This window comes from Rousettus aegyptiacus, unplaced genomic scaffold (genome assembly GCF_014176215.1).
Source record: "Rousettus aegyptiacus isolate mRouAeg1 unplaced genomic scaffold, mRouAeg1.p scaffold_m13_p_7, whole genome shotgun sequence".
Classification (NCBI taxonomy): Eukaryota; Metazoa; Chordata; class Mammalia; order Chiroptera; family Pteropodidae; genus Rousettus; species Rousettus aegyptiacus.
The window spans coordinates 97,951,473-97,965,670 of NW_023416310.1; the positions used below are offsets into that span (position 1 = coordinate 97,951,473).

The 14,198-nt window shown below is 44.2% G+C and overlaps 1 protein-coding gene across 6 annotated transcripts in view; it reads left to right on the forward strand.

The window, feature by feature from the left end:
- SIL1 (SIL1 nucleotide exchange factor) overlaps positions 1 to 14,198 on the forward strand; it is a 174,642-nt gene that overhangs the window by 44,867 nt on the left and 115,577 nt on the right. For all 6 annotated transcript variants that reach the window (XM_016160604.2, XM_016160601.2, XM_016160606.2 and 3 more), the window contains one exon: positions 5,182 to 5,317. In XM_016160604.2, the coding sequence (XP_016016090.2) occupies positions 5,182 to 5,317 (136 nt within the window). The remainder of the gene's footprint in view (positions 1 to 5,181; positions 5,318 to 14,198) is intronic.

Genomic DNA, 14,198 nt, shown 5'->3' on the forward strand with positions numbered 1-14,198 from the left:
GAAGATCTCAGTGGCCCTAGAGGGTGGGACTGACCACAGCATGAGGACTCAAGTTGTCTTTGGCATAATGTGGCTCAGAAAAGCACCCAAGTATTTCAAGGGATCAGGGCTGTGTTCCCCTGCAACTTGCAGCTCATGAGGATCTGGGTGCTCCCCATCATGAGCTTTAGCAGATGCACAATTAACAAAGCATGCTGATGAATTTACTTAAGAACTGTGTGTTAGTAAGTCCCTTTTGGATAATAGTCCAACCAAATAGATGAGCTTTCAGAGTCATAATTATTCTGGCCCATTTATATTAGCTCTATTGAGTCTAGTCTCAGAAAAAATGTTAATACTGACTTTCATCAACAGAAGCTGCTTTTATCCTTCTGTCTGTTCCTAAGCTGTATCCATTTGTCATAATCTTTCATCATGTGCTAAGCACAAGTAGGAGTTGAAGCATCTTTTCTCTCATAGCAAAAAAATTGCTGTCCTGATGGCATTTAAAATCCAAATTATGCCGCCAGCCACCTTCACAACAGTGAAAATGGCCAGTGGAGGAGGTGGGGGTGGTTATAATTCTTTAGAGCTTGGAGTCCAGGCAAGTGTTCCTGGAGACCTGGAATTGTTCTCCCCAAGGGCATTTGTGCAAATTAATGGCCACCCAGGAAAGGCTGGCTGTGTGTATCAGGGTATCATCTGGAGCCAGCCTCCCTTCCTGGCTCTTGCTGTGGTACCTCTCTGGGGTAACACATCTTAGGGGCAGTGTGGATTCTGAAGTGATTGTGGTTGTGTGGTATACTGGCCTTCAAAAAGGTGGTGAGTAATGAAGGAGGTAGTGGAATCCATTGGAAGGAGCACAGACCCTTGGTTAACTCCCTTTTACCACTTACTTTGGCATTTTGACTATTTCTGAGCTTTGTTTCCTTATCTGTAAAACAGAGCGGGTAACCCCTCTTAAGATTTTCACATAGATTAAATGTGATTATATATATAGAGGAAGGGGGGTAGAAGGAGAGGGGAGGAGGGGAGGGGGAGGAGAAGAGAGAGAGAGAAGGAAGGAAGGAAGGAAAGGGAGGGAGGGAGGGGGAGAGAGGGCACACACTTAATACTGGGACTAGCACAGTAAGGTCAATGGATGGTCAATAAATATCAGCTTTTATTTTTAGTAAGGGGGTAGCTGCTTCTAGGGCTCAATTTAAGCACACTCTTGTCCCAATATGTTGCCCTGGCAGTCTGTCTTTGCCACATCGTCTATCAACCTACCATTAGATATTTATTCTCTTGGATCTTGAAGGCTTTGATCTTTAAGAATCTCTTATTCAGATATAAGCACAAGGAAGTGTGACATGGTAAGGCGTTGTCAGCTAACACCTTAGCTGGGATTTCTTGACAGTCAATTGAAAAGAAATTGGTATTTGGAGTGATGGTGGTAAGGAGAAGAGGGTGCTGAGGATTCAGCATAGATGGGAGCCCTGAGAAGCCAGCTGAGGGGGCACCAGAACATGGGATTTACTTTGCAGGTGACCAAGGGCTGGCAGGCCGCTCTCACCTTTTGGTCTTTCTCTCCTGTTCAGGACACTGCCCAGGCAGAGAAAGGCTAGTCTTGCTTGTCTATTTTTTGGAAATGTGGTTTCTCACCTTGATCATGAAAGCCTTCCCTTGGGAAGGGGGCCATGCTGATCATTGTGCTAAGATAATTTCTTTGCCCCTGCTTCATTCTCTCAGTATCCAAGGCATAGCCATTAGGACACATGACTAAGAACAGAAACACAGAAATGAGTCAGAAATAATGCATGCGCTTTGGAGCCAGGCAGGCCTGGGCTTAAATCTCTGCTTTGCTTTTCTCAGCAGTGTGATTTTGCACAGGACGTATATCCATCCTCATCTGTAAAATGGGACTAAAAGGAAGTGCTTCACAGATGAAACTTGAATGAGGCTTGGAAGGCACTTTAACTTAGTGCTGGGCATATAGTAAGGTCTTAGTAAATGGTAGAATACCCCCTTTAAACTGACTTTCTAGTTTACAGTATGTTCATGTGACTGAATGAACCTCCTTTAGTGCTTGCCAGATGTGATTTGGGAAAATAGTCCAAAGTCACTCAGAGCTAGTTTGTTGAATAGGGTGAGCTGATCAGACAAGGGAGCCCCAATTTTCTATCACTCTTGCTAAAAACTGAAGTATGTTGTAAAATAATGACAGATTTTCTGTGTGTATGTATGTGTATGTGTGTATAGCTTGACATCTGGTTCAAAGGTGATACAAGAGGAAGCTCATCATTTTCAGCAGTGTCAGGACTGTTAAAGTTTTGGCCTTCCTAGGCCTTGAAACTTATGGCTCAATGGTTCATCAGTCTCCTTTTAATCCTTTTTCTTGAATCTGCCCTGTTAATCTTGCTAAAGAAATCTAGAAGAAGAGTCTTTTCCAGCCCTTAGTCATCAGAATGAACACTAGCCCTGCCTAGATTTTGAAGGTCTTTCTACCGTATTCTTATCATCACCATTCCGCTGGCCTCTTTCTGCTTCTCTCTCATTTTTTTTAGATTTAAAAAAAATTTTATTTGGTTAGTTTCAAGTATACAGTATATTGGTTAGACATTTAAACAGTTTATAAAATGATCCCCCTAATTGCTTTTTTTCTCCTCTGGCTCTCTTGATAAGAGTTTGGTTGCTTGCTTGTAGCCACACCTGCCAGGAGTTACCTGGCTAATAGATACACTAAAGCAAGAGTTGTATACCAAAGGAAGACTTGCAGTTTAAAGCTTATAGATGTTTAGTTTGGCCCTCTTAGCATTCTAAAAATAAGAAAATTTCACATACAAATCTGGTTTTTTGTTTTCAAGTTCAATACCTTGATGACAGTGGTGAACCAGCTGAGTGGCAGCTGTGTTCCTTAGTCAAGGCAGGAGGGCTCCAGTTTTCAAAGTCCCATCACTCCCCGTTGCTTTACACCTGGCCCACCACACTCATTTATATCCATCTCTGCGGGGCTCTGGGAGGCATTTGACCCACATACTTCTGAGGTAAATTTTATTAACGTTCTCCAAGTCCCACAGTCTAGTATATTGTGCTTTGCAGAGGCTGAACAGTGTGACTGTGCCCTGAAATACATAGGCTCCAGGTATTTAGGTGACAAGGTGGTCTTTGTTCTGGAATATGTGGCTAGTGCCTGGCTTCCAGCAGACTCAGCTACTTTGGGCTTGCCTCAGTCCAAGGCATCCAAAAGACATACCTGCCTGTGGGAAAGTTGGAAACATTCTCTCCTTCCTTTGTTCAGTGATTACAAACTAAGCCCTGTGCTAGGCATGGGGCATACAGTGGTGAAAGAGATTGACAAAGAGTCTGCCCTTAGAAACTCGACTGTTAGAGGTTTGATGTCCATACCCTCAGAATGTAGGGTGCCTCCTGCTAGTCTGTCTGCTCTTTAGTCTTGGAAGCACATCTTCTTTTCTGCTCCTGGTTTTCTTTTGAGTTCAGATTTGTGCAAACTTCAAGTTGAAGGGGTAGGAGGGGTTTAAGGGGCGAGGCTGCATAGGTGACCACAACCCAAACCCGACCTGCCTACATGATACCATATTGTGTAGTCTCTGTTGGATGTCACAGCACAGACTCATTCAACCCAGAACCTATGACTGTCTTTGTAAGAGTTACAGCTACTGTGTATGTAGGGGTAGTGGTTTACAAGTTAGTATTTTATCTAATGTATGAGTTAGATGTTATTACCTCTGCTTTACATATGTGGAGACTGAGGCTAAGAAAGTTGAGTAAGTTTCCTAGAGCCACAAGAAACTGGGATTTGAAGTTTAGATTATCTGATGCAGAGCTTGAGTTCTTACCTCTTATGCTGTAGTCAGTGCCCCCATTACTTGTGACATGATTTGAGGGCCTTTTCTTGTCCAAGATATTTTCCTTACTGGTCCTTAAAAAGATACGATATCCTGCCATCTGAATTTTATGCCTTTATTTCTTGTTAAAATGTGAAAATCCTTGGAGGGGCTTTACACTGTTATCACCAACACCTTAACGTCTTAACCTTTCCTTTGACAGTTAATTAAGGGTCAGACCCTGAGGGACCCAGGCAGGTGGCGATACCTACCTGGAGCTGGAGCACTGCTTGAAAGAGATGCTTTGTTAACTCCCATGCAACGTTAGAATCATTGAGAGCCAAAATGAGGTCTATGTAAAGTACTTAATATAGGTTTAGGTTCATAGGAGGAATCTATGGTTATACTTGCTGTTATTAGGGGAAGAATTGGGAGGTAGAGGAAAATAACCTCCCAGTATGCTAGTGTGGGTTCCTTCTTGTCTTCCCAAATATAATTTTCCAGAGCTCTGGAACCTCCTGGTTCCAGTTTCCTGAGGCCTTACTGCTCTTATGCAAGAACAGGTTTAAAAATGGGACTGGAAGGAAGAGAGGCTGAGGAGGAGCAAAATGAAAATACTTTGTATTTATCTTGCATCTCTGTCTTCTGAGCTCAAAGTGCTCTACTGACACCATTTCATTAATTCTCCATGTTCTCCATGGGGTAGAAGGAAACAGGTTTTAAGAAGAGGTTTCCAACCTGGACTAATTCCTTCCTCAGCCCAGCTGGACTCCCAGCTTCCCATTTACGCCACTTTCTACATGGACTGGAATGTCCTAAGTAGTCATTTATGTTCCACAGGCACCTGGGGAGATAGCCAGGTCCTTATTGTGCCCTGCTAGGCTGCTTAGGAATCAAGTGGGCCTCAGCTGCTAGCTTTTGTACATCTGGGGTGGCTATTTGAGACCTTATTCTCCTGTTTATATGTGTGTTTTTACTTTTATGAATATATTCTTTTTTTAATTGTAAGAGCAATAGGTATGAGTTTTAAATATCAAATAGTGTAGTAGCATATCAAGTAAAAAGTAAAAGGGTCTTATTTTCTCCTTTCGCTAACTCCAGTGCGTTCCCTTAATTCCCTGGAGGTAATATAGAACTTTGTGAACTTTTTCCTTATTCATATACAAAAGTGCTACATACATATAACATATGCTGTGTCCATTTAGCCATATTGCCCCACTCATGCTGGTTATGAAGCTATTCTTGTGAAAAGTCCGAACATGGCTGGGGAGGGAAGGTGGGGCCTAGAAATGGGGAGAGTTCCACCCTAGGTCATTTTCTGTTTACCTGGTGTTTAGCTGTGGTTGGTCATGCCCTGTGTTTTTTTTCTCTGAAGGAGTTTGCTCTGACCAACCCAGAGAGGAGCAGCACCAAAGAAACAGAGAGAAAGGAAACCACAGCAGAGGAGGAGCTGGACCCCGAGGTTCTGAATGTGTTTCACCCGACCCATGAGTGGCAGGCCCTTCGGCCAGGTACCAAGCCCAGCCCTGTCCCCACATATGTCCTTTGTCCCCACAGGGATACTTTGAAGAAGCAACCACTCTTTGGCCTGCTAGAGGGAACAATGTGGTCCATCAGAGTGGTGGTTGCTCCTACAGGGCTCAGGGACCTTCATTTTCCTGCAGAACAGAGATTGCAGTGTCTGAGTGCCCTGGAAGGAATGCAGGTGGTGGGTGCCCAAGCTTTCTGAGCAAGTGATTGAAAACTTTCTTTCCTTGCACTTTTGAAGCACAGGAGAGGCAGTGACATGTGCCTCGTTCTGCAAATGCTATTTTGGGCTCCTCTGCTCTGTTCAGTGCTGCTGAAATATTGTTCACAGGAGAGTCCTCAGCAGCGGTGAGGGGCAGGAGGGTTCTTTTGCTAAAGGAACCTGTGCCAAGAAATAGGGGCTCGTCCTGGCCTGGTTTTTAAATGGGGCATCCTCAGAAGAATAACTTTCTAACCCTTTTATGAGCTTGGGGCAGGGCTTAAAATAATAATGAAAGTAGCCAGCAATTATGGAGTGTTTACTATATTCACATTCAGTTATGTGCTTCATGCGCATAGTCTTGTTCAATCTTCACAAAAATAGAAACTATTATTTTCTTTCTTATGGAAACATTGAGGCTCAGAGAAGTTGACCTATGTCATTCAACTAATTTGTCCTATGTCATTGACCCCAGAGTCTAGACCTACCTTCCTCTCCCTGGTCCTCCTGGTCCCAGCTATCCTTGGCTAGAGCCCCACTATGGTGACACTTGGACTTGTTCTCAGGTGTAGGCTGTCTGTGTTCTACACTGTAGTAGGGTAAATGGCAAGCCCTGGCAGCTGCCATAGTGTAGTTTCATCAGCTCCTTGCCGATAGTCATCACTATGTCCTCATTGCCCCCATTGCTGCTGTGCTGGCAAGGCAGCATTTGCTGTGTTAGCCAACTTTCTGGTTGTAATATCACTCCTGCTGGACTTGCATACAGGTAGTTGCTACCACACAGGAATGATGAAGCACCAAGGAAGCCAGGTAGGAGTTAATGGTGTTGGGTAGAGGGAGGTTTTAGGAACAGAGGTACTGGTTCAGTAGATCCAACCTCTGGCTCCCCTCCCCTAGCTTCCCTGAGAACTGAGCCCCTGGTTCTTTAGAACTAAAACTAGAGGAGTTCTCAGGAGTGGGGAGTAGAAGACATGGGCTATATCCACTGGTTTTATGTGGTTAAAAGTACTTGTACTGCTTTAAACCAGACAAGTGCCTGGAGCTAATGGAGCAATGTCCTATGCTTCCCTGCTTCTTGTGGCACCATTCAAGGTCCTGGTCCAAATTGAAGAATAAGCGAGGAAGTTCTGACCCAGGGCGCTTGCCTGACCTTCTGGCCAGTCGGGCTGCTGTTAATGGCTAAGCAAAGAGCCCCTCTCTGTAGCCTTGGGGAGGGAGAGCCAGAGCATATATGACAAGGGCAGGTTGAGGACTCTGAGTGCCTCTTGGAAAATTAGAGTGGAACACTGATTTTTACATTTAACTTAATGCCTTCTTGTTTTTTAAGAGCCCTCCATAAATTCTTCTCCAGATTTCGCTGAAGCTGTCCCAAAGGCTGGTGTGTTGCAATTGAGTACAGACACAGGCCCCACAACTCAGGGGTAAAGCAACTCTAGTTCCAGTCGTGCCCTGCCCCATCTTAAGTGTTAATTGCCTACACTCACCCCCAAAGTAGTACTGATGAGGGCCTTGTGCCTACCTCAGTGTCTGATGTAGGATGGTTCTGAGTCTGGGGCTAGGGAGTCAGACAAGGCTCTTTTAGGCCCAGGTATCAGATTGAAGTGTTCTGTGCATATATCGAGAAAGTTTTGTTTCTATGTCTGTGGGTGGGAAATTGACTTCTTAGTGGTCTGTGTGAATAGCTGACACTTGCCAGAGTATAATATTTAGTTCTCCACATTCTGAATGCTACCTGGGAGCTTCCAACACAGCTCCTAAAGATTAAAGGAATATAGTCAGTCCTGAGAACTTATTTGATGGGTAGATAATTTAGTGAATAAGAGGACAGACTTTAGACATGGCAGTTCTGGGTTCAAATCGTAGCTTTACTACTTAGGGGATATTGGACAAGTCACTGAATTCTGCTGCCCTTCATTTTCTCTGTTGGCGATGTGGGAGAAATGTCCTGCCTTTCCTGTAGCAGAGACTGTTGTGAGGGTTCTTGACATGAAGACATCAGTCAGTACACAGCAGTTCTGATTTTAAGTGGTAGATTTTCCATTTGTTCTACCCATTCAACTCGATTGTGGACTTAAATGCCAGTGAGGGTGTAGCCTTCCTGTTATTTCTTTCCTTAGGTGAGGAAGGGAACTTCTGGTGAGGATTGAGTTTCCTGATCATATAATGCTCTCTCTCTTCACAGAGAATTTTGATGAGAGAGCAGGAGGAGATAACATTGTATTTTCTACCTGAGAGTCAGGGATGTGACACAGGAATATGGTGGTGTATCTTTTGGGCATTTTTCAGAAAATGGCAAAGTGTTGACCCCAGTTCAGTGCCTTCTGTCCTTATCAGATATCTGAAGGGAGGACCTCAGCTCTGTTGTCGTCAGGCCTCTGAGAAGGAGATACTGGTGTACCTGGTTTGGGTTCATTTGAAGGCAGAATTCAGTCATGGGTTGGAATATCACGGGACCACCCATGACTTCATGGGCCTTCCCATCAGCCCTGGAGGTGTTGCAGGTCCCTATTCTAAAGTCTGCCTGCCTCTGTTACTACTGTTAGCATTCTCACCATGAGCCTCTTGTTCCTAGAAGTGATTTTCTTGTCTCTCTCTCTCTCTCTCCCTCCCCCCCCCCTCTCTCTCTCCTGGTTTATTTTGGGATCTGTCTCACCTTATGGAGGCACAGCAAGCATTTGAATGTGGATTCAGCATCAGCTGTTCACAAGCAAGCAGAGGAAAGCTGTTTGCTGGCAGATCCTGTGGGTTCTGGGCAGGGAACTCAGGAATTTGCCCTATGGCTGAGAATCCCTGAAATCTAGGATACTATGCCTGTGCACTTATTATTATAGAAAGCTGGTCACAGCCGTATATGGTGGTACTTCTGTTCTCCAAGCATTTTCTGAGGTCCTATTTTGTGCCAGGTACTGTACTGGTAGTCAGAGATACAGACAATAGCTCACATTTACTGAGCTTCGACTGTGCCAGGAATTCTTTGAGGGCAGGTGCTATAACTACTCTCATTTTTATAGACAAAACTGAACCTCAGGAAAACTGACTTCGTCAAACAACTAATAACTGGTAGAGTCAGAATTCAACTCTAGCTTTGTCTGACCCTAAGTCTGGGCTCCTAACCACGATACCATACTGTCTGTCTGGGTAGCAAATGGGACATGATCTCTGCCTTCCAGCAGTTCATAGTTCACAGAGGACACGATATAGAAAAAGGCACCAAAATGTTTTGGCTATTCTTGTGGAAGTGTCTTGTGTTCAGTTAGGGCATAAAGAGGGGTATGGGAAGGGCCTTCTCTCTTGATCCCTGAGATCTCGGTAGAGCAGTGCGTCAAATTTTATGATGTTATACCTCCAACCCTTTAGTTCTCTTTTTGAGTTATGTGGTCTTGGTCTCTTTGATTAGAATCTGAACCTTAGTTTCCTCATCTGAAAATAGGGATGAAAATACTTCATAGGAATGAATTGAGACTGAAACAAGACTAACATAAATGAAATGTTTCACATAGGGCCTGGCACATAGGAAATATTCAATAAGTGGTTATTGTTGTCATTTGAAAAAATATACCTTTGCTGCCTCCTTTTCCTTGGGGACCTGAAGGAGAAATGAAGGCAACAAGGCAGCCTGGGCGAAGGGTCCCCTTGTCCTGCCAATTAGCCAGTGCTGTGTGTTGACCCAAAGTGGACTCAAGGTAGCTCAAACCCGATGCTCATTATTGACCTAAGCTGACTTCCAGGGGGCTGTGAGAACCTCCTAAATACTAGCATTAGCACAAAGAGCCTACTTGATGGGAGCATGCAGGAAGCCTCTGCAGGAACACGTTCATATGAGAGGGGGGGAAGGGTGGGGGTAGAAAAAAAACAAATCATCAGCAACTGATGAGAGCAATCCAAGAATTATAGAGCACCAGCCATCTGGTCAGATCATTTCAGATCTGCATGAGCAAAAGGAGGGAACTGAATTTTAAAAACCTCATTTATAGTAGACCAACTACTCTGTTTCAGGTATTTAAAAGAGGAGTCTGATTTCCTGCAGGCCTGGACATCTGTCTGAAGGAGCACCTACCTCTGGTCTGGGTGATTCTGTGGGATTGTTTGTGAGGCCTTTGGCTGTTTGCAACTTGGATGGGCTGTGTGATTACTCAGTGTTCTAACACCAACTGGATGTCCAGCAGTTCACTTCAATCCTGATGCTATCTACCTGGACTTAGTGTCATATTGCACAGTTTAATGGCATAATGTCCCTTCTGGTACTTCAGATGTGTTGCAAGTTCCAGGCCACCTGTACTTTTTTGACAGACCAGCTGTAAGTTGGGGGTTTCCACGACACCCTTCTCAGGTTCAGTAATTTGCTAGAACAGCTTGCAGAACTCAGAAAAACACTTTACTTAACGTTTACTGATTTATTGTTAAGGTACAACTCAGGAACAGCCAAGTGGAAGAGATGCATAGGGCAAGATATGGGGGAAGAGGTGTAGAGCTCCCATGCCCTCTCTGGGCACACCACCTTCCCAACACTTCTGTGTGTTCACCAACCCAGAAACTCTCTTAACCTTGTCGTTTAGGGGCTTTTTTAGAGGCTTTATTACTTAGGCATGATTGATTAAACCATTGGCCATTGGCGACTCAGTCTACAGCCCCTCTTCCCTCCTTGGCGGTAGGGGGATGGAGCTACAAGTTCCAACCCTCTAATCATAGCTTAGTCTTTCTGGTGACCTTCCCCCATTTTAAAGTTATCTAAAGGTCACTCACCAAAAGTCATCTCATCAACATAAACTCAGGATGAAAAAAAGATACTTCTATCACTTAGCTTTTAGAAACTCTGTCCCAGGAACTGGGGGATAAAGACCAAATATATTTTATATTACAGGTTGCAATTGAGGTAGGACCACAGGACAAAGCTCTCAGTGCATTCTGCCACCTCCCCAGCTCTTCCTTTATCCCCTGGTCTGGAGGGATCTTCCTTAGGGGTCCTCTCATTTTCCAGGAAGGTCCCCAAGAGGATACCTGCTTCTGTCTCATCCTTTACACACAAGCATACATAAACATACCCCTCTAGGCCCATGAGCCATGGGTGTTCATACCTAAGCTCCTGTGGCACATCAGAGGGTGCAGTTGGATTTTTTGTTGGTCACCAGGAGGTAACGGCCTGAGGGGGAGAGTATAGCATGTGGCCTCTGTTGGATGATCTTTTACCCTGACTCAAGTGCAGTGCTGGAAATGTGGAACAGGGGCTGGATAGAAGAAACAGTATGGTTTTCATGTGTTGTTGGGGTAGTCTGTCTCTTTTTAAAACACAAGTTGCTGTCTCTAGCAACTTTTTTGGGTGAGGCGTTCAAGAAAACTTATTTTTGGTGTTTTTTCTGCACAGTGCTTTCCCCTCCCACTTTAAAGTCTTCGAAGTCTTCTGGGGATTCCTCAAGAACTTCATTTGTTCCTCTCTTCCTATACTTCTGGCCCATTTCATCCATTATTGCTACCTCCCAGCCTTTGTTCATCATTCTCCACTCTGAGCATCTCCTTTGCTCTTGGTAATTGAGTTAAGGGAACTGCTTGGGGCATAGCAGGATGCCAGGCCTCTTGAGGCCTGTAGGAACAATTTTTGAGGCTCCAAATTACCCAGTTCTAGGAGAGAAGGATAGAATGCATTTGGACAGTTTAGGTCTCTTCAGATAGACCTCATTTCCCATATGCGGGGTTCTCACTGGATGGCTGACCTCTGCTCCTTAGCAGGCAAATCTCATACCCCTTGGGGTAACAGGTAGAGGCCAGGGTAGGAAGGCCTGTGATCTCTATGGCAGCCACTGCCAAGGTTGAGGCTACTTTGAGACGAACTGGCTGAGCTCCATGTTGGCAACAGAGTATCTCTGCCTGGGCTTTGGCCTTTATTACCTGGATGGGGCAGCCCAGGGTCCAGTTTTCAATCTGTGGACTTGGGTAGTAATGGATAGCAGCTGTTGGTTGCACGCTTTCTAACAAGCATTTATATGCCTAATGCTCATTCTAGGCCCCTATCCTTCTCTTTCTCTGCCTCCTCGATCCACCTGTTCTCTCTGAGGTTTAATAAAGAGTACTTAGAAGAGTGGCAAGCCTCAGCTCTCAAAAATCATATGGCTAGACTGGCTGCAATGAAAAACTTAACTGGAGTAGAGAAAATGGAAAATTAGCTGCTAAAACCAGTTCCAGCCCTCATGTCCAGAGGTTGGCTTTAGTTCAGACAATCTTTGTAGCCCTGACTTCCCTTCTTTCTATAATATTGGCCTCTCACCCTGCTGGCTAAGACTATCCAAGCCGTCTCCAAGTTGGGACTAGCTAGGACTGGGAATAGCTCTCAAGGGCTGTCCTGGAGCGGGAAAGAGAAGCCCTTTTCTAGAACCTGTTCCATTCTTAGTTTTGTCACAGCACTGGAGGTAGGAACTAATAGGAGGTAACTTAATAGGAGGTAATATTTGATTAGATAGAGAAGAGGACAGGTAGGAAGGAAGCATGAATGGAGGGGGGATGACATGAACAGAGACATAAAAGTGAATATAACTGTTACCTGCCTGGAGAAACAGGGATCTGTAGGAAAATAATGGTGTGGTGCTGGTGGGCAGCATAGGGGAGTGATAGGACGGAGGGGAGGTAAGGAGAACTGACAAGGCAGTAGATCTAAAGTTGTAGAGATGTAAAGATGAGTGAGTCCTGTCAGGGGCCATGCTGTGAATGGGAGGTGAGGAAATGAAAGGTGATGTAAACTCCTGGGTTTGAGAATAAGTGGGAGAATAAAAGTAATTTCAGAGATAGCTACATCAAAAAACTCGTTTATTTCATATTATATTTGCTGAACCTTTTCAGGTAGTGCTTGATGTGGGAGATACTATGGTGGGCATTGACAGAGGCTTGCCTGTCTGGGGTTATGGTGGAGGAGGACCCCGGACAGGAATATAGCTCTGTGAGAACACAAGGGAGGGGTCCCGAAGAAAAGATTTCTTAGAGGCAGGGTCATTGAAGTTTAGTAGAGAGAGCTTTCATGTATATTGGAAGGCAGAGGGGAAAGGAACCAGTGTCGACGGATTTGAAATCCCAGAGAGGAGATCATTGATGAGGCAAAATTGTTTAGGTGGCAGATGGAAAGTCTTGGCCTTGTGAATATGATGAGCCTTGGAAATTAGAAGCGTAGGCTAGAAGAAAACAAGGAAAAAGGGGAGAAGTGTAGAAGGAAATTAAGGAAATTAAGGAAGCTTCAGTTTTCCGAGCCAAGCCAAGGGTGGGGCTTCTACCTAGGATGATGAAAGAGAAGGATGCTTAAGGAATGAAAGGTTAGGAAGAACCACTGTGAGGAAGGTGCTTAGATAATCAAGAGGTCAGAACTAAGCATTGCTGAGCATTAGGAAGGGTCCATTTTACACCTGACATTTTGACTTTGTGGCATCCAGGATCAGTGGGTTTAGTGACATTCTGGAGCAGTGGATAGCTGCAGTGTGAGGACTGATAGATCCTTACGGGAACTTTTGGATTGTCTTTGGTGTTGGTGAGGGAGACCTTTGTCTAGCAGGCCTGTGGGGCAAACTAGAGAGCTTTGTCAGAAGCTTCTCTGAACCTGCTCTAACTTTCCCTCTTCTGAAACAGAACATCAAGACTCTTGGAGACCCCTGGTAATGCCCCACGTCAGAGTGAGAGTGGCACCCTACTAGCCATTGATCCTCTAGGCAGGCCTGAGAAGAACCTGAATGAAGCAGAGCAGGAGTCTCTCTTGTAAGCCTTTAGTTGCTTGTGCTCTAATCAGGCTAATTGTATTTCTGTTCATGTTAGGGTTTTATTTTGTTGTTATTCATAACTACTAGGTTGTTGATCTTGCCTTATTCCCCATAATGTGTTGATTTGGATAAACAAAGATTGAGTTTCATTTTGTTAATTCCAGAATAGTCTGTTTCTGATTTGTATAATGCAGTTGTTTGAAAGGAGGGAACCATTTCTTTGGATTAAAAAGTTTTCAGATTTGATTATCCGTGGCTGTAATTAGTTTATCTGGGCAGAGGTGAGTTTTTATGGAATGATAGTATGGTATATTTGTAAAGATTTTTTTTTCTTTTTTTTCTTTTCTCTAGGAAAAAAAAAAATCTCCCTATCCCCAACCCCAGTAGCCCCCTGAATTTTTCATTAACATCACCTCGTTAATCTCCAATATGTTATCCTGGTTTTGCCAATGCACACTTTTGGACAGAGGGTGAAGAGGTTGCCTAGTATCTCATGGCCAAGAATGGCTGAGACAGAATAGAACCCAGAAACTCTAGCTTTTAGAGGGATGGGAAAAACTAATATTTTGGGAGAAGGTCCCTTGTGCTTGGTGTTTTGTTTACATTATTTAAGGAGAGCTCCCAGGTGCTCCATAAAGGAGTAGTTACAACTTCTCAGGGTCTCTTTTGGAGCCTGTGGTTGGTCAGTGAAGGAGCCTCAGATCACATTGTTTTTCCTAAGATTGCTTTTCTTCTGAAGATAGCAACTGCAGGATCATTATTTGAAAGTGGTATTATTTGAGGTATATGTGGGAACAAAATAATGTGAATTTGAGGGGAAATTATTCATGAGGTTACAGAATTATTCAAGCTACCCTGTCTTCATTTTCTAGGTTAGACCTTTGGATTATAAGGGTAGATCCAGATGTCCCTAAACACAGTGGAGTAAGTAGCCCT